A 26,706-nucleotide genomic window follows, 5' to 3' on the forward strand; every position below is an offset into this window, starting at 1 on the left:
TTGCAAATAGACAAGACTGTGATTATCAAGTCCCTGATGAATTGTTTTAGAATTGCTGAGTTTGAGTTGCAGGAAGGCATCCAAGACAGAGAGACTGAAGCTCCGAGGGCAGCGAGGAGCTGAGACCAGAGCCCTGAATATCCGGAAGTGGAAATACCACCTCGTACCACCCTTCAAAAGCAATTGTAGGCGTAGCACCATCAGTGTCGTCCTATAAAATGCCTTAAATTCTCAAGAGGGAGGCACCCGTTACACTAATTCGTGAAATCATTTCATGGAAAATTTCTAATGCAATCCTATAAATAACGCACATTTTAAAACATCAGAACTAAAGAATTTAAGAAAAAGCAATTCCCTACCGCACTGCCAAAATAAAGAACTGCTACTTGCCCGCTTACGGGCAAAGCCCTTGTTTAAAACATCTACAAGGAATTTTATTTGTCGAGGCTGTACATTGCCTACCAGTGTATTGCCGTTCTGCCTGGAAGCCCCACCCAAACCAATATATATGTCTTGTGTCTGGTTCAGTCGGCTCCGGCCGGGAATGAAAAGGAAGTGACTGGGCAGATCCGCTTCAGCTCCGAACTTCCCGTCCGCGCGCGCCGCCGGCACCCGGGGCCCGCGGGCCGCGCCTTCCCGCATCCTGCGCACCGACATGAATATTCAGCACCCGGTTCCAGGGCGCACGCCGGGGGAGTACCCACAAGCCCCCGCGGCCCCGCCCAGCCGGCCTCCGGGGACCCGGCGCCCGGGCTCGGTCACCCGGTGCTCCCCGAGACCTTGGCCCCCGGCCCTGCGGCGAGGGCGGGCCGCCTGCCAATCGAGGCCTTGCGGGCCGGCAGCGCCGCCAAGCTGAAGACGCCAGTCCTCAGTACCCCCGGGAGAGAGCGGGGGAGGACTAGAGACGACGAGAGGAAGGAGACTAGGGAGGGAACTCGATCCCCAATTATCACCATCCTAAGGCCAACACAGCGCAGCGCCCCTGAGCCGCACAGACTGACGGGAGTTATGCTCACCCGGCACTAGCAGGGCCCGCCAGACGCGACCTCGACACCGCCCCCCACCGCGGGGCACGCCGGGAGAGACCCGTTTTGGAGGGTATTTCCGGTGTTAAAACAGTCTTTACGGAAAGGGCGGGGCCGGCCTGGTCCCGCCCCTCACACCCAGCAGAGCTGGGGGTGAAGAGTGACAGCCCCTCGGCGCGCGCTAAGGCCCGCCCCTGCACCGGAAGAAGGAAGGCGGGGGAGTCGATCCCGAGTAGGGTGGGAGGTCTCCTGAAAATACTGCTGGTGGCCAGGAAAAGGGGCGGGGCCCAGGTCGCGGGGGTGGGACGACTCGCCTTCCACTCCTGTCACGCGCGGCAGGAAGTGCTGCCGCCCGCGGAGTAGTCGAAATGGGGACCTCCCTGGATATTAAGATTAAGAGAGCCAACAAGGTTTATCATGCCGGGGTAAGTAGGGCGGGCGGACCTGCAGGTCCCGTCGTCTGCGGGGCCCCGCGCACTTCTGGGTGTGCCTGGGCGGGGCCGAACGCTCCGCCCGGTGCGTCCCCGCCATTGTGTGTCCCGTGCGTGCTCCGCAGCCCTACGGAGGGCCCCGAGGGGAGTTGTCACCGCGTCGGCGGCGCTTGCGAACCGGAGGGGCCGGCGCCTGGGCTGCAGCGTTAACCGTCTAGCCCCGTGAACATCCGGCTCGGCCTTGGTCCTGAGCTTGAGCTGCCCCTTGAGGGCGGAGGAGCTCGGTGACCACCTGCCCGGTTCCTTCATTCCCACTGTGACTCCGGGGGTCTTACTGAATGAAAGATGAAAGGCAGAATTCTCCTTGAAAACAAAAATACGCACTTCAGGACCCCGTCCGCTGTAACACCATACAAAAGTTACTCATTTCTCCGGTTTTATTCTTTGAATGACCTACAGAAGGAATTGGATATTAAAGTACAAAAAAATATTCATTATGGCATTAACAAGTCCCTGCCATTCGCCAGTCACTTATTCTCCCCAGACATCAGTTGCCTTATTTGCAAAATGAGGACGATGCAAGGTTCTTGTAGCTCAACCCTACTCTGTAGTAGGATCGATCACTTTGGAAATTTTAAAGTATAATTGCCAGGGTCCCATTCCCAGAGATACCACTGATTGTAATGTGCAGCCAGTGTTAAAATCACATTCGTGCTGTGGGGATGCAGAGCAGTCTCAAAAAGGATTGAAGACCAAGCAAAGATCATGAACAGATGCTAAACCCTTTGAGGGCAACAAAACTGGGGAAACCGGATATTTACACAGACTCAAAATGGTCACCTCCCAGATTATTAATGTCAAAGGGGAAAAGCTACCTTTATAATGGAGGAATCAGGTCATCAGGACTCTAGCGACAGCCAACAGTGAGCATCACCTCACTGTCACCACTAGTGACACTACCTGAGGTTTAGTTCTGGCATGATAATAAAGGATCTGGCCTGATGGCGCTGCCAAGCCAAAGCTGTTCTATGTGAAGTTCCTACCAAAAAGGTTCAACTTAGATCAGTTCAAACAATCAGGCATTTCCAAATTGGGGAATACTCTGAAATAATTGGCCTGAATTCTTAAAAAATGTGAATGTTCTGAAAAGGAATTCTTTTTTCTAGATTAAAAGAGACTACAAAGATAAGAAAACTAAATACAGTGCATAATTCCTGATAAATAAATTTGGATATGGACTATACAAAAAAATAATTTTGTATTGGTGTTAAATTTCCCGAGTATGATATTTGTATTTTGGCTATGTAGGAAAATGCTCCACATACTGAAGTATTTAGTAGTAAAGTGTGGCAATAACTAGGTTTTAAATGGTCAACCCCCAAATTGTGCATGCACGTGAGGCGAAGAGAGAGAGCAAATGGGGCAAAGTGTTAATAATTGAGGACACTGAGTCTCCTTTGTATTCTTTTTTAATAACAATTTTATTGAGATGTAATTAAAAACACCATAAAATTTGCTCATTTAACATATAGAAATCAGTGACTTTAATATATCCACAGCATTGGGCGAGTAATCACCACCATCTAATTTTACAACGTTTTGATCCACCCAAAAAGAAACCCTCTACCCATTAGTGGATATTCCTCAGTCCCCACTACGTCTCAGTCCCTGGCAGTCACAGATCGACTTTCTGTCTCCATGGATTAGCCTATTCTGGAAATTTCATCTAAATGAATCATACAGCATGGGACCTTTCATGACTGGCTTAATTCACTTAGCATGTTTTCTGTGTTCACACACGTGGCATATATCCATCAGCTCCTCGTTCCTTTTTATGGCTGAGTCACATTCCACTGCGTGGATAGACTATGTTTTATTTACCCGTCCATCTTTGATGGACTTTTAGGTTGTTTTTACTTTGGCTTTTATGAAGAATGCTACTGTGAACATTCTTGTATACGTTTTTGTGTGAACGTATGTTTTCATTTCTCTTGGATCTTCACAGAGGTGTGGAATTGCTGGGTGATATAGTATTTTATGTTTAACTTTTTGAAGACCCACCACACTGTCTTCAAAAGCACCAGGACTGCTCTACTGTGTGCGAGTGTTCATTTCCCTTCTCTTGTATTCTTACAGTTCTTACAGCGCGGCTTGGAAATTCAAAACAAGAATTGGGGGGAGGCTAGGACAGGAGACTGTGTACATTTGCTTTAATTATCATTTCATTAAAAAGTCAGTACCTTCTATTCAGAGATGTCGTGCCAGCTAAGATATTTTCTGTGGTTTTTAAATGATGGCACAAGTAATGAACGGTGCATGTAGAAAGGCTGCAAGCAGTGAAATGGTGAGGTTGCCCCGGCTGGAAGTCTTACGCATCTAGGACCAGGCCTTGCGGTGGCGGAGTTGAAGGTGGTGTTGGCTCTGCCAGCCGCTCATGTGCATCCCTTGGTGCCATTAATGGGAACAGAATCTGGTAGTTGCTGGCTTATGGCAGGTTTCTTTTTTTCATTAAAAATTTTTTCTTAACTTTTATTTATTTTGAGAGAGAGAGAGAGAGAGAGAGAGAGCTCATGCATGTGTGCACACAGGAGAGGGGCAAAGAGAGAGGGAAAGAATCCCAAGCAAGCTCCGCATGATCAGCACAGACCACGCAGGGCTCGAACCCACAAACTGTGAGATCACTACAGGAGCTGAAATCGGACGCATAACCGACTGAGCCACACAGGAGCCCCTGTGACTGTTTCTTACTCTTGCGTTGGGAGACCTTAAATGGTGATTATAAGAGTAAAATCAAGGTAAATTCTCCTAAACAGATGGTTGGCATATATTCTTTTATTTTATTTATTTATTTAAATGTTTTTATTTATTTTTGAGAGAGAGAGAGAGAGAGAGAGAGACAGCGTGAGCAGGGGAGGGTCAGAGAGAGAAGGAGTCACAGAATCTGAAGACAGGCTTCAGGCTCTGAGCTGTCAGCACAGAGCCTGATGCGGGGCTCGAACCCACGGACCATGAGATCATGACCTGAGCCGAAGTCAGACGCTTAACTGACTGAGCCACCCAGGCACCCCCCCGTATATTCTTTTAGAAGCCAAAGGGAAATAAATGTTACTAAATTGGTCAGTCTCATCAGCCAACAAAAGCATGTATCTGGACGTACGTGTCTGTGACCTAGGTGTCAGACTCCATGATCTGCGATTCGGGGTAGGTGGCATAGGTGGCCAGCCTCCTCAGCTCCAGGTGCTGGCCAGTTGCTTGATGGTCTCAGCGCCTGTGGACAGAGCGTGTCTCCAGCGTGGTTCGTGGCACGGCTGTGTGACGGGTGGCCTCTTTTTCCCCTCTTACTGGCTGTAAGCAGGACTAATACAAGTGTCCGATTTTCTCTGCACACCTCAGCAGCGTAGGTGAAAGTTCCGTTACTAAAGATTTGACTCCTCGGTGGGTCACCAGAGCACTGTACCTGTAATTGTCATAGTTTCTTTGACGTGGCAGTCAACTCCGTCAGCCCGATCCTTAGGTCATAAGTGAGTGTCGTTCATGCGGAGCCTGTTTGCCTATGCAACCATGTAAAGCAGTCTTCTGTTCCACTCAGAGGTACTTGGTAAGCACTGGCATCGTTTTCGTAGCCAGGCTGCATCGCTCCCTATTACTGATGAGGAAACTGAGGCCTAAGTAGGTTGAGAAACTTGCCCAAGGTTACCCAACTCGTGACACCCGGATTCCAGCTCAGGCCAGTCAGCTCTGCCCATCCAGCAATCTTGCTATATACCGCCTCCCTAAGAGTGACCATTTTTGTGCAACATGGATGAATTTATAATGTAGAAAAATAGTTATTTATTTCCTAAGAGTGCTGTAAACAACACTGTAATGTTTCCGTTTAAAAAACCACAATGCCTGGGTGGCTCAGTCGGTTAAGCGTCCGACTCTTGATTTCCGCTCAGGTCATGATGTCACATTTTTTGTTAGATCAAGTTTGGGATTCTTTCTCTCTCTCTCTCTCTGCCCCTTTCCCGCTAGCTCTTTTTCTCCTTCTCTCTTTCTCTCTCTCTTAAAATAAGTAAATAAACTTTAAAATAAAAAACAGAGGTGCCTGCGTGGTTCATTCGGTTAAGCATCCGACTCTTGATTTTGGCTCAGGTCATGATCTCGTGGTTCATGAGTTTGAGCCCTGCATCAGGCTCTGTGCTGATAGTGTGGAGTTTGCTTGGGATTCTCTCTCTCCCTCTCCTCCTACCCCTACCCTGCTTGCACACACTCTCTCTCTATAAATAAATAAACTTAAAAATAAAAAAATAAAAAATAAATCGGAACCTCTCTCCTACCCTTAACTCATGGAAACCACTGATTTAAAAAAAAAATCAAAACAAAAACTGTGACTTAGACAAATGTACTGAGTCTATTGCTATGCTTTTCAGTATTTTAGTTACCATGAAAGCATTTGAAAATGACTTTGATTCTCTGGGTACCAGGGAACCTAAGTTACATTGGGTTTAAAATTTGGCATTTGGATGGTTTTCTAGAAAAAAGTGCTTATCGACAAAATGATGGACTTTTTAAAAAGTCACAGTTGAATCATTTAGAAAAATATAACACATGCCATGTTGACCACTTAACATTTTACAGAAGGCTGCGAAGGGAAAAGTAAGTTCTTCCTCTTCTCTCCCCTTTTTCCTTACCCTGGAGGTGTCCACGGATAGTTTACTATTCCAGGCATTGCCTGTGGGTAATAGGTGTACATGTGCGTGTGTGCGCACAGACACACACACACACACACAAAACGTGGTCTTTCTGCTGAACAGTGTTCCTTTATCTTGGATACCTGTCCTTATCACCATATCTCCATCAGTCTCCTCCTTTTTTAGTTGTTATTTAACATAAACAAATTTATTCAGGGGTGCCTGGGTGCTCAGTCGGTTAAGCGTCCGACTTCGGCTCAGCTCATGGTCTCGCAGTTCGTGGATTCAAGCCCCACGTCAGGCTCTGTGCTGACAGCTCATAGCCTGGAGCCTGCTTCGGATTCCGCATCTCTTTCTCTCTCTGCCCCTCCCCTGCTCATGCCGTTTCTCTATGTCTCTCAAAAATAAAAATTAAAAAATTAAAAATAATAAATTTATTCCCCCAGTGTCTGTTGATCTCATGAGGCTTGGAGGCCATGGAGAGAGACAGGTAAATGTAGAAACAAAAGGTGATGAGGCGCTCAGCTAGGAGGGCTGTGCTGGATGATGAGCACGAAGTGGGGCCTCGACATTTCAGGCGGGCTGTGGGGTCCACTGGAGCCTACTGTGATGGTGATGTTTGAACCTAGTTTGGAAGTTTAAGTACTGGTCTGGGGTCTCCCTCCCCGCTGGGCCCGTTCATTCCCGCCAGGAGGAACTGCGGCAAAGTGAACAGGAACCGCAGATATTTGTGAAGCAGCCGGAGTTCGGTACAAGGTTGCTTTTCCTGTTTTGCAGGCTTTTCCAGTCACTTCTCTAATCCCATTTGGCAGTACTTTTTTTTTTTTTTAAGAGAGAGTGCATGTGCAAGGGAGAGGGGCAGAGAGAGAGAGAGAGAGAGAGAGAGAGAGAGAATCTTAAGCAAGCTCCAGTCTCAGCATGGAGCCCCACACAGGGCTCAGTTCCACGACCCTGGAATCATGACCTGAGCCCAAACTAAGAGTCAGAGGGTCAACCACCCGATTTCCCTTTATCATCTTTCCAAATGTTTCTTCTCTTTCTCTCCTCCTCTCGATTCCTCCTCAGAATCGATTCTGCTCTTTTCCTGTTGACTTTTACTTTCCTAACTTGCCTGCTTGGCTTACCCAATTAGAGCCTCCTTTTAAAAAGGCAGACATTTCCTTCTAAGGACCACTCTGGTTGCATCCTGCAAGTCTTGATTTTAGAACCGCTCTGCCTCTGCACGGTCAAAGGACCCCACTGAGACAGCGTGGAGCAGCGGCTCACCCTCCGTGCACGGAACAGCGGCCTCACACTCTGCGCACGGATAGCAACTCATCCTCCGTGCGCGGAACAGCAGGTCACCCTTCGTGCATGGGACAGCACCTTCACCCTCCATGCACAGAACAGCAGCCTCACACTCTGTGCGTGGATAGCAGCTCACCCTCCGTGCATGGAACAGTACACTCACCCTCCGTGCACGGAACAGCAGCCTCACCCTCTGTGCACGGAACAGCAGCTCACACTTCATGGACACGGGAAGACCCTCAGATCATTCTACTGCCCTGTCCCATGAGATGTGATTTGTGGCATTTTATAATTGTACTAAGCTATCTTCCACTTTCCACTATGGTTTTCCCATAGACACATGAATCATTTAGAAGTGTGTGTTTTCATTTCTGTTGTAAAATAATTTTCATAGACTGAATAATAATAATAATAAATAATTCTGAAATTGACATTTTTAATTTTAGAAAATTCCTTATGAGAAGAGTTCCTTGAACTGGAATGTGAGATCACGGTGGAGTCAAGGTGTCGGGTCCAGGGGTCAGGAAAAGACTTCGTATCATGCGGTGTTTTCTGTAATTTCGTAGTAACGTGTAGTACGTCAGCAGCACATTTTTTTTAAATTTTTTTTAATGCTTTTTTATTTTTGATACAGAGAGAGATAGAGCATGAGAGGGGGAGGGTCAGAGAGAGAGGGAGACACAGAACCGGAAGCAGGCTCCAGGCTCTGAGCTAGCTGTCAGCACAGAGCCTGACGCGGGGCTCGAACCCACGAACGTGAGATCTGACCTGAGCCGAAGTCGGAGGCTTAACCGACTGAGCCACCCAGGCGCCCCAGCAGCACATTTTATAGATACTTATATCATTGCACCGGTTCATCTTGTTGTAATTAGTTCTCTGAATCTGCCTAAAACATTGTTTGCTTATATTTACATACATAGGCCCATCAGTACCTGCCTACTCAGTAGGCACTCAAAGACTTTCTTAAATGATAGTTGGAGCCTGAAAACTAAATTCATAAAGTAAATAATTTCATAGATGCATCGATCAGAAAGGGAAAGCTACAGATTTATAGGTATACTGTAGATTTTCCTTTGTAATTACAAATAACACTCTAGGCATAAAGTCTAGACAGATGTTGGTAAGATTCTTATTTTGGCATAGTCCCAGGGCTGTGCACAGACCCTCCCCATTACTTGTATTTGCTTTAGGACTATCATTCTTACACTTTTAAATGTTTATTTATTTTGAGAGCACACGTGTGAGCATGAGCCAAGGGGAGGGCAGAGAGAAAAGGAGAGAGAATCCCAAGCAGGCTCCACACTGTCAGCCCAGAGCTCGATGCAGGGTTCAGTCTCACGAACCATGAGATCATGACCTGAGCCGAAATCAAGAGTCAGATGCTCAACCAGCTGAGCCACCCAGGCGCCCTAGGACAATCATTCATAAAAGAATGATTCAAATAAATATGGGAATGGAGACTTCCAAATTCCTATCAATGTGATGCTCTTCTCTGTAATTCAGAAACAAAATAATAGAAAGTGGTCTAAAATTTGGTTTGTGTCTTCATCACAATTCACATAGCTCCGAGTGAGTAGACCTTCCTCAGAGCTTAAAGCGTCATTGCCATTCCACTCAGAACAGTTCTCATTTAGTCCAGAACTTGACTTGGGTTTCCCAAGCCCCATGTACAAGATAATCTGGAATATAATTTTTTAAAAATTCCCTAATCCCATATTTCTAGTGAACATTCTGATATCCGTTGAGAGCACCTAACTAAAATTGCTTTAAAATAGCATATACTCATATGGCCTTTTCCAACTCACAGACTTTTAATCCCTGCCAACACTGAAGAATGCCCCCATTTTCCGGTTGAGAAGACTGAGGCCCAGAGAATTCCGTGACATACCAAGGGCACTGATAAGAGTAAATATTTGAAATCGGGCTTCTGTATGCCTTCTCTTAATTTTTAAGTTCTTAAATTAATTTCTCATCTGGAGGATGAAGCTGATACCTGCTCAAAAGTTTTGTTGTAAGATTAAATGACATAATGTTTTAAGACATTCACTATAGGCTCTGACCCTTAGTAGGGGCTCACATGGTAGATGTTGGTATTGCTATATTTTTTGATAATGTCTATTCACACAGAATTGCTGCATCTGCCCCGATGTTGATCATGAGGTTAGTACGCCTTCCAAGTGGTGGACAAGAAAGTGTGTCCCAGATGCCTGTCAGATTGTCAGATGTCTCTCCACTGTGGAGTTGGAGGAAGGAGGGCCAAGGACCCAGCAGCCCTGATAGGGAGTCCAGCAGTTTGGGGCACCGAAGGCCAAGTATCGTGTTGGTCTCCCTGTATTCTCCTCACCTGGGGCCATAGATGTGTTCTTGATCAAAAAGTTTGGGGCACCTGGGTGGTTCAGTCGGTTGAGCATCGGCTTCGGCTTAGGTCATGATCTCACGGTTCGTGGGTTTGAGCCCCGCATTGGGCTCTGTGCTGACAGCTAGCTCAGAGCCTGGAGCCTGCTTCCGATTCTGTGTCTCCCTCTCTCTCTCTGACCCTCCCTTGCTCGCACTGTCTCTGTCTCTCAAAAATAAATAAAAACATTTAAAAAATTAAAAAAAAAAGTTTGATTCCACTGCATCAGAGAAGCTTATTGGTTGAAAGAACCTCACAGTAAATCTTTGTAATATAAATGTGATTCATTTGTTTTTATAAATTCAGAATGTTTTACGTTCTAAAATCCTGGCACACGTACTCATGGAAGTGATACCGTTAAATACTGTGATTGTGCAAAACATGAATAGCCGGGTCACAGTGATCAGGGATTTGTGCCCAGTGCGCCGATGACTGTTACAAGAACCTCTAGATCTCCATCTTGTCTTACTTGGCTTGCATGTAATTTCTTGTTAAAAAATTAAAGAGGGAAAATCCTGGATGTAACAGCTCATCATTATGAGGAAAAATTGCAGAGCCAGAATGGTGTGGAAAATCGCCTCCCCTTGTACTTTTGTACTGCAGGATTCTTGACACACGAATGAATGGTCAATTCTGGGGAATTCGGTTGCAAAGACTTCGGGTACAAAAATGTAGATCTTTGAGCCGGGAGGGAGGAGGGATCCTAAGATCATCTGGGGGAGGTGTGAACCTTTTAGGAATTGCTGTGGTCTAAACGTTGAGTGGGGCTCCTCTCGAATAAGCGAATGCTCCTCCAAAGGCCCGTCTCCCGAATCATAGCCTTACTGTACATGCCTGATATGCATTTTCAGAATGACCCAAGCCTGTTTGAAAGCTGGGTGCAGTGAATGACTCTGTAGTTCTCTAGTTGGTGTTGGTGACAGTGGGTTGTGTGCTGGCCTGAGCATCAGTAAAGCCGGCCTGACGGCCCTGGGTGTGCCCGTTTCTAGACCCAACAGCGGCCGGACAAGTGTCAGCACGCAGGGCCAGGCCGCCCTGACTCCTGCAGGGTGCTTGGGTGTCCTCTGCCTCCCTCTGGATGCTAGTCCCCAGTTTGGACCTCCTGACCTTGAATCATCTTGAATTTGCTGGTGGAGCCAGCCACACCCTCCTCGTGGGCTCAGACCTGGATCTTTGCCTTGCCCTGCTTCCTGCTTCCCGTGGTGGTGGTCTCCCAGCGCTGTAGAACGAATAGGGTGGGCAGGTTAGGGGGAGATGGCATCCCTCTCCTCTTCTTGTCCCCCCTCTTGACTCCTTCCCCTCTACTGCCCCAGCCCGACTGGTCAAAGCCCCGCCAGGCTATTCTACAGACTGCCAGTTGAGCTAACCCTCACTAGGGATGGGCGGGCGGACGGTCCTGCACCTGTGAACTGTGCACCACTCACCCCCTCAGCCCTGAGCTGAGCGGACCCCCTGGGCATCCCTGCACCCCGTCGCTGGCTCCCCTTCTGCTTCCATCACTCTTCTGCAACTCTGCCCACCCTGCTTGGCCGCTGCCCCCTGAGCACGGGCATGTTCTAGAAAAGTTGCAAGCTGAAGTCCGTTTTCCGTTTGCTTCCCCTTTCATCTCCGCCCCACTGTGGGAGTTTGTAACCCCCAGCTCTGAATATCTCTTCATTTCATTCAGTTCTTTTTTTAAAATCAAGTAGTCATTATACTAAAATCCGATTCTTTTAGTAGACAAATCAGTGACCTCACCCCCACTCCCCGTTAATTTTCTGGGTTTCAGCTTTCATTCATCAGACCGTCATTTGGGAGCCACTGGGAGGGTGGGCTGACCCGTTTCCCCTCCCTGTGAGCATTGACGGCTTGGAAGTTGCAGAAGAGCATTATTAACAAATTAGCAACCGCGAGAGTCTTGTGCCAAAGGGAATAGGACAGTGTTCTGAAGCCCAGAAATAAACGTCGTCCGCTCTAGATGGATAGTTTAAGGAGACTTCAGGCACCCAGTGGTGCGCTTGTGAGCCATGGGGATTCCACGTGTGGCTGGAGATCCCGGGTGTGGGGCTCTGTGGTGTGCTGGGCATGGGGTTCTGGCTCCTTTCAGATGCTTTCCACGTGGACAGGTAAAGATCCAGTTTTTGTGAAGTGAAGGCTTCCCATCCGTTTCACTTATTATCCCCTACCTGCACACAGCACTTTCTGGACACAGTTTTATGGGGAGCAACTCTTAAAAAGACTGCTTTGGTCTTTTAGTGTCCATATTAAAGAGAAGAAAGTCTCCTTTATTACTCACAGGTAGAAGAAAATTCAGGTTCAGAGCAACGGTGCCTTTCTTAAGGCCATGGAAAATCTATGTCACCTTTCATCTCAAAAACTAAAGGGGGTGTTTCCTTATGAACAGCTCAAGAAAATGAACATCGTTTAGGATGAAGATTTCCCCCAAAAATGTAAGCTGTGAAACTCTTATTAAATAAAATCTTATGTAGAACTCTACATAATAATTTTTATAAGTGGATGTTTTGAAAGCCTATAAAATCAGAGCTTTTCCCTTTGAGGCCGTTTCCCCCCGACTTCCCCTGACTCGTCCTCAGATCCCAAAGTGGCTGCCGTGGCGCCTGCATAGGCCTAGGGCCAGTGGTTCACAGCTTGAAAAGTACTGTGGTGTCGTGTGATGACTGGCCACCACCAACGAGGTTGAAGTTTTTTATGCCAGACCTTGAAGACTGTTAACTTTCACAAATAATCCGGTGGGTACAACCAGCCTTAAAGCATTTTGCTTTCATTCACTGGAGTATTTAAATTTAAAAAAAGGAAAAAGGCAGCCTCCTATCTACACAGATTACAGACCCACCGTTGTTGGGGAGTCTTCGGCCCGACTCCTCCTTGATGGCCTGCTCACGCGGGGTTCTTGGGCCAGTAGTCCCAGCAGAAGCCGGTGGGGTCTGCCCACCTTCACTCTCGTTCTCCGTACCAGTGACTAGACTTGCCGTGGGAAGAACCGTGTGAGATCGGTGATTCTTGCTGGGAACCTGCGCCTGGCCGTGCCCTCCTGACCCTGGTGCAGGTGCTCAGGAAGAGCTTGCCTCCAAGGAGCGCGGATGGCTGGGCTCCGGTCACCCTCCCCACCCCGCCCTCCGTGCTGGCGTGCTGCTTTATGCCTGCGGGTTTCTGGCCCACACCCAGCGTGATGTCAGCCAAAACCCGGCCCTCCCTTGGGTTCTCAGAAAAGATCGCCTAAGACCCTTACTCTACAACCCGAGTCACCGTCTCTGGGAGAGGAACAGAAGTCCCATTAATGGACAACTAAGGGATAGAGAGGCAGAAGTTCCTCCCATCAATAATAGGGAAAAAGAGCCAGGTTTTTGTTTTTTTTTTAAAGAAGATCTAGTCATGTTAACTTGGCCATACGTTCCAGATCTTTCCCAAAAAAAGTTCTATTTGGTAAATTTTAAGAAAGTCTCTGTTTTCACTTGCTAAGAAAATTCCAGGTAGAGGAAGGAGTATCGGATGAGAAGTAACATCCCCTGTCCCCCTCCTTCACTGCCCCATAAGCGCTCCCAAGAATTAACACTTGACATTCCCAGCCTCCCGCTGTGGCAGGGTCATTGTCAGTCGTCACTGCCAGTCACTGCCAGTCACTGTCACCGTGGGCAGTGGACCGCGCACCGGGAGCCCCTGGGCCGCCTGGAGCAGAGGCCGCCGCTGTGTTGGGGAGCATGACAGATGGGCTCCGGGCTCCCCGGCCCGGCTCCTGCCCGTGGGCAGCCCCACGGGCCCTGCTGCGCTCACCTCCTGCCCTCCACTCCCGGGCCCAGGCTCTGCCTGCCCTTGATGATACTCTGTTCTCACTCATATGTGAGTTCGATCTGACTGGGATTCAGTTTGGTGGCTCATTGGAGATGTTCCTTATGTACGTGGGCTGACTATTCAGAGCATTTTCTTTGGCCAGCTCGCTGTATCGCAGGGTCATGACTTTGGCATATGATCAGGCCAGCTCCCAGCCTGCTGCAGTCAGAGCTCTCTGAAACTCGTGGTCTGTGGTCTGCAGTCCTCATGTTCACTTATGCCAGGAGCCCCAGACCAGTGTCAGTGGTCCCCACTTTCCATGCGTTCTACTGTTCTTGAACTCTGGAATCCAGTAATCTATCAATTCATCACTTTGCTAATACGTAGTATCTAACCCCTCCCCCACCCCTGAAACCACACAGCACACAGGATCCTAATGTAGCACTCCTGCTGAAGCCTCCGGATTGACTTACGTTTGAATTTTTCACTTTTTGTGACTAGTATTGGCAATCTTCTTTTGCCCCTTCCAAACTTTTACTCAGTGGCTCAGATTTCTTTTCCAGACCCAAGAAAATCTCGGAAATGGAGAGTTCAGAGATCTCTCCCATGGGAAACTCCCAAGAGTTTTGTCAGCCCATTTTGCTTCATATCTACACCTGTCCTTCTGTACCTAGACGTACAGAAGAAACCCGCTGCCTTTCACCGTCCTGTACAGCATCAGAACGCAGCACTAAAATGTAAGCCCTTGAGAGCAGGCTTGTCTCTGTGGTCCCCGCCCCATCCCTGGTATCTGGAACAGTGTCTGATACCTCGAAGGCATACCAAAATGTTTATTCAATAAATGATGCTATTATTTCTATTTTGGCAGTACGTATGTGAATGTAAGCCCAACAAATCGGTATCCATATTTTGTTACAGTTCTATTGCTAGTGTACTAATTGATTTCCATAGATTTTTACTTAAATATTAATCACTTTCAGGGGTGCCTTGGTGGCTCCGTCGGTTAAGCGTCCAACTCTTGATTTCAGCTCAGGTCATGGTCTCGTGGTTTGTGAGTTGGAGCCCTGCATCTGGCTCTGCGCTGACAGTGCAGAGCTTGCTTGGGATTCTCTCTGCCCCTCTCTCTCTGCCCCTCCCCTGCTCATGTTCTCTCTAAATAAATAAAGCATTTAAAAAATCTTTTAAGTATTAATCACTTTCAGACTGTGACTCTTGTCAAGAAAGTAGTATGGCTGTGTTTCCTTCTCTACTTAATTATTTCCGTGGGTTTCTTAATTGAGGTCATCACATACAATAGATCACTCTTCAGCATCGAGTTCTTTTGAGACCATAATCACCACCAGAGTCAAGATCTGGAGCAAGGACACCTGGGTGGCTCAGTTGGTTGAGCGTCCAACTCTGGATTTCCGCTCAGCTAGAAAAGTAATTGACTTTATCAACTTTTCAGATTTACTCACATGCAGTTGAACAATGTGTTCTCTTATTATTCCTTTAATAACTTCTGTATCTCTGGTATTTCCCTCTTATTTTGGAAATTTGTGCTTTTCTTTTTCTTGATTAGTAATTTGCTTATTATTTTTTTTTTTTCTAAAACAAAGAGCTGTTAAATTTATTCATGGGCCAGCTTGGTCAATTTTTGAGAAGTAATCATGGATATTAAAAAGCGTGTATCTCTGTTCCCAGGGTGTGGAGTTCCACAAGTACTGATTAGTCATACCTTATTGACGCAGAAAGTAGGTCCTTTTATAGTCTTTCTCCTCTTTGTCCTTTTATCTGTCATGAGCCAAGGGGGCAAATTAACATCTGACAGCGAATGTGTTTTCCTCAGTCTGTCCCTGTTTCCCCCCCCTAGTTCTTGCATTAGGAGTGTCGGCGCTGTGTTACTTGATCCGCAGCGGGCAGTGACTCAGGTCCTCAATGTGAGCTGTTCTGCTTAGAACTGCACAGCGTCCTTCTTTCTTCAGTCCTTCCTTCCTGAACTCACCCTTGTCTGATGTGAAGATTACAGCCCGTGATTTATTTCTTCGCTTTTGCTTCATAGTCCTTTGCTTATCCTTTCTTCTTTGTTTAAGTGCTTCTCTGTCATACACCATAAAATTGCGTTTTGCTTTAAGATAGAATCTGAATGTCTGTTTTTCATAGACGTTAATGTAGCCCACTTATTAACGTGACATGTGTTTGGCATTAGTTCTGTCACTGCTGCTCTGTTGTCACTCGAGGGGATGGTTCTTTAAGTACCTTTTAAAACTTTTTCCTCTCTTATTTTCTTTGCTTTTTGTTGTTTGTATGATTTTCAAATACTTTGGAGTTTTGTTTGTTATAGTTGTTACCCTTACAACTGTTTATTGTGCCCTACACCTGCTGTTTTAGATGTTATTTTTAATTCTCTTTGTGAACAGTGATGAAATTACTGCATTTCCTCTTTCCTGCTCCCTTTCTCTTCTACCAAATGGTCCTAGTTATTTACAAATATTGCCTTTACCGATGTTTACCTTTGTTAGGTTTGTACTCTGTGGTTTGATGTGTTAACTTTAGATCCTCACTATCTAATAGAACTGTCCCCAGTGAGGTGCATGTCCTGTTTGTCCTCTACGTTATGACAGCCACTGGCCATAAAGTGGCTTTTAAGCACTTGAACATGTGGCTAGGATGACTGAGGGGCTGAACTTTAAATTTTATATACTATTTATCTATATAAATTTGAATTTAAGTAGCCACATATGGCCAGTGGATGCCATATTGGAGAGCGTGGCTTTATTGCAGTAATTTGTAAGCCCCAGCTGTGAGAGTCCGGAAAACCATGGACATTATGCCACCTCCTGCATTCTTGCTCCCTTCCTCCCCCAAGTAGTGTTACTTAAGTCACTTCTACGCTGTTGGGCATTTTGCATTCTTCTACTATCATCATTACATATTTTATTATTAGAGTTGAATGGATTGAATCTTCACAAGTGTTTTTTTTTTTTTAAGATTTTATTTTTAAGGAATGTCTACCTCCAGTGTGGGACTCGAACCTACAACCCCAAGATCAAGAGTCGCCCATTCCACTGAGCCAACCAAGTGCCCCACAAATGGGTTTTTTTGGACACAGTTTTTCTAGGCATCCTAAGGGTGCATATAATTCACTATGTAGTAAATTCCTCAAGGAGGATTTTCACACGGGGTTCCCTGGGGTTTATTTGTTTCTGCACATTTAAAACGCTTTTATATTGGAGTGGCTGTTGAAGTGGGTATAAAATTCTGGGATCACACTTTGTTCTTTGAGCACTGTGTCAGGCATTTTGCTGTACCTTCATTTGGAATTGTGTCTTGCTGTGGAGAGTCTGGTTTTCTCCTCTCTTGTGAGTGACTTGATCATTTTGCCTGATTCCTAAAGGATTTTCTTTTTGCGTTTAGAATAACTTTACTGTAGTTTATCACTTTTCTGACCATTCCTGATTCATTTGCCCTTCACTAGTCTAAAATTTATCAGTGACTATGTGTTCTGTTCCATATTTTCAGCTTTCTTACTTGGGAACTTCATTATGCACATGTTGGATGTTCCTCACTGCCTGTCCTACTTGTCATTGTTTTTGTGATTCTTTTTCCTTCTTTCTTAAATTTTTATTTGTTTGAATTTTATTTCTGCCCTGTGTGTGCTTTTTGCCCTTTCAGCTTCACCCCCTTTTCTGTGATGTTTTTATTTTTTTCCTTCCACTTTTCTGAGTTTTTCTTCTATTTTTATCTCTTTCTGTGGCCTCATCATGTCATCATCCCTGAGCTCTTACAGCTCTGTTTTGTGACCATCCTTTATAGAAGTAGTCTAAAAAGTTCATGTTTAAATGCATGTTCACAGTTTTCATCTACTGTCCTGGTGAATTGGTCATTTGTGAATATTGAATAATCAGTATGTAGTAAGCATGCATCAAGGGCCTGTTGACATAATCACTGTGCCCTGTGGAGTTCACATTCCAGGAGAACAGATAGTAAATAAGAGAGAATTACTTGTGTCTACTTTACTTATTTATTTATTTTTATTTAAATTCAAGTTAATTAACATACAGTGTAGTACTGGTTTCAGGAGTGGAATCCAGTGACTCATCGCTTACATATAACACCCAGTGCTCATCCCAACAAGTGCCCTCCTTAATGCCTATCGCCCATTTAACTCATGCTCCTTTTAGGTCACTCCCCGCCCACTTCCCGGCTAGCAACCCCCAGTTTGTTCTCTGTATTTAAGAGTCTCTTAGGGTTTGCCCCCTCTCTGTTTTTATCTTATTTTTCCTTCCCTTTCCCTATGTCCATCTGTTGTGTTTCTTAAATAATACATATGAGTGAAATCATGTATTTTTTTCTCTGCCTGATTTACTTCTCTCTGCATAATACCCTCTAGTTCCATCCACATTGTTGCAAATGGGAAGATTTTATTCTTTTTTGATTATTGAGCGTATTCTATGTGTATGTGTGTAGATATACGTATATATACCAAATCTTCTTTATCTGTTGATGGACATTTGGGCTTTTCCCATAATTTGGCTATTGTCAATAGCGCTGGTAAAACATGGAGGTGCATTGCCACTTCGAATCAGCATTTTTGTATCCTTTGGATAAATACCTAGTAGTGCAGTCGGTGGGTTGTTGGGTAATTCTATTTTTAATTTTTTGAGGAACCTCCACACTGTTCTCCAGAGTGGCTGCACCAGTTTGCATTCCCACCAGTCCTGCAAAAGAGTTCCCCTTTCTCCACATCCTCGCCAACATCTGTTGGTTCCTGAGCTGTTAATGTTAGCCGTTCTGACAGGCGTGAGGTGGTATCTCATTGTGGTTTTGATTTGTCTTTTCCCGATGATGAGTGATGTTGAACATCTTTTCATGTACTTATGTGTATTTTAGAAGGTGACAGGCGCTCCAGAGCAGAGCTGAGGTGGCGCTAAGTGAGTGTTAGGGAGAAGGCAGTGTTAAATAGGATGGTCAGGGAAGGCCTCCCTTAAGTGGGGTCATTTGCAGATGACTTGATAGAGATGAGGGAGTGAGTGTTAGAGAAAGAATGATCCACGGTAAAGATGGTCAGGCAGGCTTTTTCAGGGAGCGCTGCTGTGGTGGGTGCGGGGACCTTGCAGCAGGAGAGAGAACAGGCTCAGTTCTGAGCACAGTGTAGGTAAGGAGCAGGGGCGGGGAGGAGGAGACATCGGGGCCGGAGTCTAAGGGGGGATTCTGGCTAAGCCAACCTAATGGACTCTTGCTGAATGCAGGCCAGGGTGACAGGGTTTCACGTGGTGGGCTCAGGGCCCTGGTGAGGAGCCTGAGCAAGGTGATCACCTGCAGGGCGTGGCTAAAGCAATTAGCAGAATTCTTGCTACAGTCAAGACAGTGCAGAGATGAACATGGAAGGCCTCGTTGAAAAAGAGCTCAAGGGAAGCTGTGTAGAGTTTGGTCAAGGAGAGAGGTTTTGTCACAAGCTATGGGTGTGTGCTGGAGGAGCACCCAGGTTGGGGGTGGGGGGGGGGGGACACGTGCAAATGCCCTGAGGCTGGAGTTTGCAGGCACCCAGAGGACTAGCAAGGGGGCCAGTGAGGGAGGACTGAAGCCGAGTGACTGAGGGAGAGGGCTGAGTTGAGGCCAGGGAGGGATAGACACTCCCCCCGCACCTTTGTAGGCCCTCAGAATGACCTTGACCTTGCTCTGAATGAGATGGGGAGCCACTGTAAAGCCCTGTAAACAGAAGAGTGACATGTTTCTGCTGTGTATTCATATCTGCCGCTTGGATTCTCTCCTCCGCCCTCACTCACAGTTAGGTCCATCATATGTCTTCTGCTGGTTCTGTGACATGTCTCCGACTCCGTAGGACGTGACTTTATCCCTAGACCAGGCCGGCTGAGGTTTTGGGTGCGGGTTTCTTTATCGTTTACTTTCCTTGTGCTGTGAGCTGAGCAGCTGGGGGAGGATTTCACGGTGCAGAGGGACTGCCTCCCACCCTCGAGGACTCCTGTTCCCTGCGAGCAGTGCCCTGGCGGGACCCCTCGGTGGTGCCACCTCCTCTGCCCCTAGGTCCCTACCTGCCCCAGGTGCGGCCTCACCGGCTGGAAGCAGGTTTCCAGAGCCGAGGGCCTTGCTGCGGCTTTTGACTGCCGGCCCCGGGCGGGCTCCACGGCACTCGCCTGGCTCCCCGCTTCACCATTGAAAACGGAGTCTGTGGTTCACTGTCTTGTTCTGTCGGGTGAGTTCCGGGAGGCTGGGGCTGGGACGCGGACCTGACACCACCTTCAAACCCAGAGTCCAAATCACGGGTTTGGTGTTTTAATGCTGAGGAACAAAAAAGAAAACAGTGGTTTCGTTTGGTAGTGGCCTCTTACACTTAGAGAAGACCATTCGAGAACGTGGTCTCAGACAGGACGTGGGTGCGGTTTCCGCCGCGGGTGCCAGCATGCCCGAGGCTGGGTGCGACCAGAACCTTCTCGATAAGTGCTCCGTCCAGCGAGCTTTGGCTTCTGGCTCAGGCTGGCCGTTGCAGGCCTTGTTCCAGGCCTTTCTCCTGACCCAGCTCGTCCACCACGACGCGTGTCCCTCACGGCGGGGCCGGGTCTGTCCCTCGCAGGTTCTGGGCGTCTGCGCGGGGCCGCTGGGCGGGCGCCGTCGGGCGCCGTCGGGCGCCGTGCGGCTGAGGCAGGGCCTGTCGCCTCGAGCCCTCCATCGTTCTCATCGCGTTCCGGCCCCCTTGACGCGCGGTGACAGCCGGGGCTCTTCCCCCGGAAATGAGCCCCCGCGCGCCTCACTCGTGGGCGTCCTTTCTGGGCTTTGTCCCCGGCTGGTGACGCCGGCTGCCGTGCAGGCGACATGCAGGTGATGTCGGGGGACGCGGGCGCCGGCCAGGTGACACCAGGCAATGTGGGGGCACCGTCCAGGTCTTCTTTCTCCCTGCTGAGAGTTCTAGACCGCAGTCCGAGGGGGGCGGTCGTGGTAGTCTTTGCCGGAATTCGTCAAGCGTTGGCCGGGGGCCCAGAACCAAGATGTTCCGTGGCCTTCTCTCTCCGTGAAGAACAAGGAATAGGTTTCTCATAATTATGGGCCTTCACTGTGCCTGAACCATGCTCCGTTTCTTCAAAATAAATAAAATTCCGTTTCTTGGCTTGTTGTGCTACACTTGGACAGTGTTTTATTTAAGTTTATTTATTTTGAAAGAGAGCGCCGGGAGAGGAGAGAGAGAGTCTTAAGCAGGCTCCTGTCAGTCAACACCGAGCCTGACGGGGGCTCGAACCTACCAACTTGAGATCGTGACCTGAACCAAGTCAAGAGCCGGATGTTTAACCAACGGGGCCACCCAAGCGCCCCTACACTTGGACAAATCCTATATTTTTCTTTTGTTGGCAGGGATTAAACAGACCTATATATCATAGGAACGCCTAACTTATCTACAACTATTTTATTAATTTTGTATTCTCTCTACTGTGTTCTTTCTTAATTAAATCAAAGAATGACAAAAGAGTCCCTTGGGTCATAAAATATTTACTCTGCTTACTTCCAAGGCACTTCGCTTCTTTTTCCTTCTTAGGCCATAGGGATTGGGGAAGGAAAGGTGCTATTGATTATAATATACCAATCAGTGGTCAACCCAGACCCTGCTCCTGTGAGATTAGCTGAAAATGTTGTGATTAGATGGGAACAGAACTGTCCCAAGTGTGTTGCAAAAGTGATCAAGTTCATGCAATTATTTTGGCTCACTTTATTTCTTGGACACACTAGTCAGGTAGATTTTTAACAAGATACTAGTGGGTTTAAATTTCTAAAAATTAGACTTCTGTTTAATTTGGGTTGTACAAGAAGTGATAGAATTAATTTTAATTAAATTTAAAAGTTAAATTATTTCAGAGGAATTTCCACTTAAATTTGCCTACGTGCTTTTTATGGGGGAGTAGGAAACAAAAACACAATACTTAGCACATTTAAGGGACCTACAATATTCCCTGCTCCCAAACACCATGAAAACTTGGTCAAAGGTTTTTCACCGGATGAGTAGAGGAAATGGAAAGGTTTCAACATCAATAGGACAGATGGTTTTTAATGCTTTGATCCGCAGGCCCGTTTTAATTTTGCCGTTTTCCTTTTTTTGTTTTGTTGTCCCCAGTTTTCTGCCATCGTGTTACCATTTGACAAATGCATGCTGTTTCTGAAGGTCATTTCAGAAACACATCGTTTGAATTTATTGTGGATTCTCTTTCCGCTCGGGTGGATGCTATTTAATCTCCTCAACTTCCTTTTCCACCCAAAACCCCCATAGCAAATTGAGACCGTCGAGTTCTGTGGTGACAGGAAGAGACTGCCACCCAGCCAAGAGTATAATGTCCGTATTCTGTTACTCGGTAATTATCTTCAGATAAATGAATACACGATCTGCTGTGAAGTCTTTCTCAGATGATTTATGATCCAGGGAGATCTGGGCTCAAATGTCTCCAGAATGAACCTGGACGTGGAGAGCCTGGGGAGGACGTCTCGAGAAAGGCCGCTCTGCCCTCACATGTTGTGTGGACAAGCTCGAGACCCCTCCTCAGTGAGGCTCTCCGGGCAGAGGGGGCACCAGACCAAGGAGTTCTGCTAAATTATGCATCTGAAAACGCGTACTGATTGTAGCATAATTGAGAAAGAACCAAAGAAAAGGGTTTTCTTTCATCGTATTCTTTCAGAAGAGGTCATTATTCGTGTTGGTGTATAACGGGATTGTGAATCTGCCATTTGCCTCAGGCCCTTGTCTTTGCCCTTTTGAAATCAGCCATTTGTTGGGATTCTCCCAGCCAGGAGTGCAGATGTGTCTGGAAGGGGGCGATGGCGGGAGATCCCGCGCCTGCTCCCCCTCACGGTCCCTGGCAGTGTGCGCCCAGCTAATTGTCCATGTAATTGTCCGTGGCTGTCCACCCTCCCCCTGCCCCCAAGCCTGTGCCTTCTCCATCCCAGCATCCAGGTCTCTGGTCTGTAATAGGTGCTCGGTGAATGTCTGCATCTTTGAAACAAAACCGGTCAGGAGACCCATTTTGGCTACTAAGGTGAATGCAAAGGGATACTAATTTGGTGGCTGTCTCCCCTCTGCTAGGAAGTGCTCTCGGGCGTGGTGGTCATATCTGGCAAGGACTCAATCCAGCACCAGGGAGTGTCTCTGACAGTGGAAGGAAGCGTGAACCTCCAGCTCAGCGCCAAGAGCGTGGGTGTGTTCGAGGCTTTCTACAATTCTGTTAAGGTAAGGATCCTCACGTTGCACACTTTTTAGTTCATTATCCCAGTGCTTGTGGGGGTTTTTCCTTGCTTTCTGGCTTTATTGTTGTCACCTGTCATTATTACACAAGGTATAGTGGTCGTCCTACTTTTATTTTATTTATTTATTGTTTTATGTCTTTATTTTATTTTGAGAGAGAGAGGCAGAGAGCGAGCGAGGGAGGGGCAGAGAGAGAGGGGGAGTCACAGAATCCGAAGCAGGCTCCAGGCTCTGAGCTGTCAGCACACAGCCCAACGCGGGGCTCGAACCCACGAACGCTGAGATCATGACCTGAGCCGAAGTCAGACCCTCAACTGACTGAGCCGCCCAGGCACCCCGATCGTCCTACTTTTAATACTTACTGAATCAAACTGAAAAAGGTAACTCAGATATTTGGATTCTGAATATATCCTGCGATTACAAGTCTGTTTTTAATTCCTCGAAGATAGGACGAGGAAAATTGTAAGCGGACTAAATTCAGCCTTTAAGAGACCAGAGCCCTCTGAGGCGTCGTCCCTGTGGTTTGGTGCTCACCTTCCCAAAATGAAGCCGTTATTTGATATTCAGATAAGACACGGATAGTGCAGTGACCATGCTTTTCTTTTGGCCGTTTTGGGTAGAGATCTGTGTTCCAGATCTTTTTCCGGACTCCCAGTTTCCTTCTCCTGAAGGACATGTTGACTCTGCGTGTTGAGAGGGAAGGAGGTGAGAGGAAGGAGGGGTTCTTGCCCCCCCCCCGCCGCGTGCAGACTCAGCCTTCCCCAGCCCCTCCCCAGTCTCCCCCTCTTCCTCCACTAGCACTTAGACACTCGCTTAAGTTGGGTGCCAAACTGAGGCATGGAACACATTAACTAATTAAGGTGTGACAGCCGCCTTCAGGCAGGTTTCCTGTGTCGTGCACGGTGGCGGCAGGCTCCCAGGAGGCTGGTGTCAGAGGCCGGTTCTGGTGGGCGCCCCCCCCTCCCGCCAGGCATCCTTCCTGTGCGCCACCTGCTTCTCCATCCTGAAGCTGGGCATGCCGGTCGGGAGGGTTGTTAGGATAGTCGACTGAGCTTTTGGGGGAGAAGAGAGGCAGTGCTGCTTTGGATGTGCACCAAACATAGAACCATCCAGTGCCCTGAACGAACCACCGAGCCAGCTGTGTCTGCGGGCCCGGCGCCGCGGAGGGGGCGCCCGAGGGCTCGGGGCTCGGGGCTTTCTGGAGGCCGTTATCGGACACAGTGATTCGAAAGTGCGTCTCGAAGTGCGTGAGGCCTGGCGTGTGGCCTGACGGAGTTGCCTTGTTTGTTTTCCCCCCTGCCAGCCTATCCAGATTATCAACAGCACCATCGAGATGGTGAAGCCAGGAAAATTCCCCAGCGGCAAAACAGAAATTCCTTTTGAGTTTCCCCTGCACGTGAAGGGCAACAAGGTCCTGTACGAGACGTACCACGGCGTGTTTGTCAACATTCAGGTGAGTGCCTGCTGAGCCCCGGGGCCGCCTTCCCCGCCGCCCTGCAGAACAGCCAGCTGCCTCTCCCTGGAAGTGGATGGATGGACCCAAGAGGTCGATGCCGAGCCTGCCTGTGTGCAGCCCGCGTCGATTCCTCGTCTTGCTGCTTGCGGAGCGCATTTTGTGTGCGGCAGTGGTTGTGACAGGAGCAGCGGGGGACCCACGCTCCGCGGCCTCTTGGGAAAAACTCCCTCGTCTCTTTTAGCCCCTATTCCGGCCCCACTGACACCAGGAGGGGTGCTTTGATTGTTCAGTGATAGATACGCCCTCACGTCTCTCTGGCACCCGCGCTAATTGTCTATTTTCTGCGTATAAATATCTCTTTGTTAGGTGCCCGAGGGCGACTTCTCTAACATAGGCTTATATTCTTTACTGAACAAACCTTGTAAATGAGGGGAAGTGAATTTCTGACTTCCTGTCCACCTCTGCCAGCTCGGGATGCCTTTCACAGACTCTATTGTGTCAGGCACAGTTTGGAGTCATGACTCAGGGCGAGCGAGCGAGCGAGAGAGCCTTGCCTTTATTCGGGGAAAGAAAGGTACTTTTGTGATACCAGCGCTGCAGGGGCCCCCTTGCTAGATGAGACAAAACCATTTTGTCTTACTACATGCAGGAGGGCAGAAAGTTAGGACGGTTTTTGATTTATTACGTCTTGGCCGATCATTTGGTCTTGCTAAGTCCCCATTCCCCTGCCTCAAATGTAACACTTTAAAAATGTGGGTCCTCAGAACACTCCTGAGAGTTTTAACTAAAGGTCTGGCCGAGTGTGAGTTCCACAAAGCGCTTCAAAGATTGGCAGACAAGTGCCACGCGCAGCCCGATGCGCTGCGCTGCGCCAAGTATCTTTTCTGTGGAGAAAACCTGCGCCTGGTCCTTTGTAACCGGTGCACCTGTTTCAGGCAGTCTGTACGCTGAAGGCTCTGGACAGCCCCTAGGAAGTGCCTGTGACAGTAGGGAAGCGTCTAGGTTGAAGGGAAGTTGCGTGCGTGGGCTCGAGTCCTCTGGCCGGCTTTCTAGGGTGGAGGCGCCTTCACCGTGCCAGACCGTAAATGCAGAATGCCTTTTTAGCAAGACTGAGAATATCTCAGATGTTTATTTGGAAATCATATTTATGCTCTTTCCAGAATCAACATCACTGCGCTTTCCCAACACAGCAGCTCTTTAATACTGTTTATTTAATAATAACGTAAGCGTACGTTCATTAGAAACTGAACAGAATAATGTTCAAGTTTCACTGGCAGGTTTCTTGTTACTTTCTCCTGCGTTCTTCTTGTTAAGAGATTCGTTTGTTTGAAATCAACTTGGAGGGGCGCCTGGCTGCCTCAGTCGGTGGAGCGTGTGACTTGATCTCGGGGCGTGGGTTCAAGCTCTACATTGGGTGTAGAGATTACTTAAAAAAATAAAATCTTTCAGAGCACCTGGGTGGCTTAGCATCCAGCTTTGGCTCAGGTCATGCATGATCTCACGGTTCGTGGGTTCGAGCCCCTCCTCAGACTCTGTGCCGACAACTCAGAACCTGGAGCCTGCTTCGGATTCTGTGTCCCACTCTCGTTCTGCATCTCCCCGCTCACTCTCTGTCTCTCTCTGTCTCTCTCAAAAAGAAATAGAACTTAAAAAAAATTAAAATCTTAAAATGAATTGGAAATCTCATTCTTTTCCAAATGCTGCCAAGCAGGGCATGTGGATGTGCAGCTGACCCTTGAACTGTGCGGGTTTGACCTGTGCGGGTCCACTTATGTGCGGATTTTTCTTCAATAAATACAGTCCAGTACTGTAAATGTATTTTCTCTTCCTTATGATTTTCTTTTTTATTTTTTTTATTAAAAAAATTTTTTTAATGTTATTTGTTATTGAGAGACAGAGACATGGAGCATGAGCAGGGGAGGAGCAGAGAGAGGGGGAGACACGGAATCTGAAGCAGCCTCCAGGCTCTGAGCTGTCAGCACAGAGCCTGACGCGGGACTCGAACTCATGGACTGTGAGATCATGACATGACGCTGAGCCACCCAGGTGTCCCCTTATGATTTTCTTAATGACATTTTCTTTCTCTAGCTTACTTTATTGTAAGAATACAGTATATGATATGTATACCATAACAAAATTTGTGTTAATCCACTGTTGATGTTATCGGTCGCTTTTGGTCAGCAATAGGCTCTTAGTAGTTACGGTTTGGGGAAGTCACAAGCTACACCTGGATTTCTTTCTTTCTTTTTTTTTTTTTAATAGTTTATTGTCAAACTGGTTTCCATACAACACCCAGTGCTCTTCCCCTCAAGTGCCCTCCTCCACCACCACCCCCCCTCTTTCCCCTCCCCCTTTAATCCTCGGTTCATTTTCAGTATTCAGTAGTCTCTCAGGTTTTGCATCCCTCTCTCTCCCCAACTCTCTTTCCCTCTTCCCCTCCCCCTGGTCCTC

General features: G+C 47.5%; 1 protein-coding gene and 1 long non-coding RNA gene across 3 annotated transcripts in view; one reads left to right on the forward strand and one right to left on the reverse strand.

Moving 5' to 3' along the window:
* Positions 1-409: 409 nt before the first annotated feature.
* On the reverse strand, positions 410-1,106 carry LOC115291492. Its single transcript, XR_003908487.1, has 2 exons — positions 1,017-1,106; positions 410-643 (listed from the first exon to the last, which is right to left on the reverse strand). It is a non-coding gene; the product is annotated as an uncharacterized LOC115291492 (long non-coding RNA).
* A 51-nt stretch (positions 1,107-1,157) lies between these two features.
* The window catches only part of VPS26C (VPS26 endosomal protein sorting factor C), a 41,274-nt gene continuing 15,725 nt past the window's right edge, over positions 1,158-26,706 (forward strand). Inside the window, exons 1-3 of one of the 2 annotated variants that reach the window (XM_029938968.1) lie at positions 1,158-1,450; positions 22,641-22,784; positions 24,103-24,252. In XM_029938968.1, the coding sequence (XP_029794828.1) occupies positions 1,394-1,450; positions 22,641-22,784; positions 24,103-24,252 (351 nt within the window). In that variant the 5' untranslated portion in view covers positions 1,158-1,393. The remainder of the gene's footprint in view (positions 1,451-22,640; positions 22,785-24,102; positions 24,253-26,706) is intronic. The other variant, XM_029938967.1, reaches the window with a different exon arrangement.

Source organism: Suricata suricatta, chromosome 5, assembly GCF_006229205.1.
Source record: "Suricata suricatta isolate VVHF042 chromosome 5, meerkat_22Aug2017_6uvM2_HiC, whole genome shotgun sequence".
NCBI classification, from domain to species: Eukaryota; Metazoa; Chordata; class Mammalia; order Carnivora; family Herpestidae; genus Suricata; species Suricata suricatta.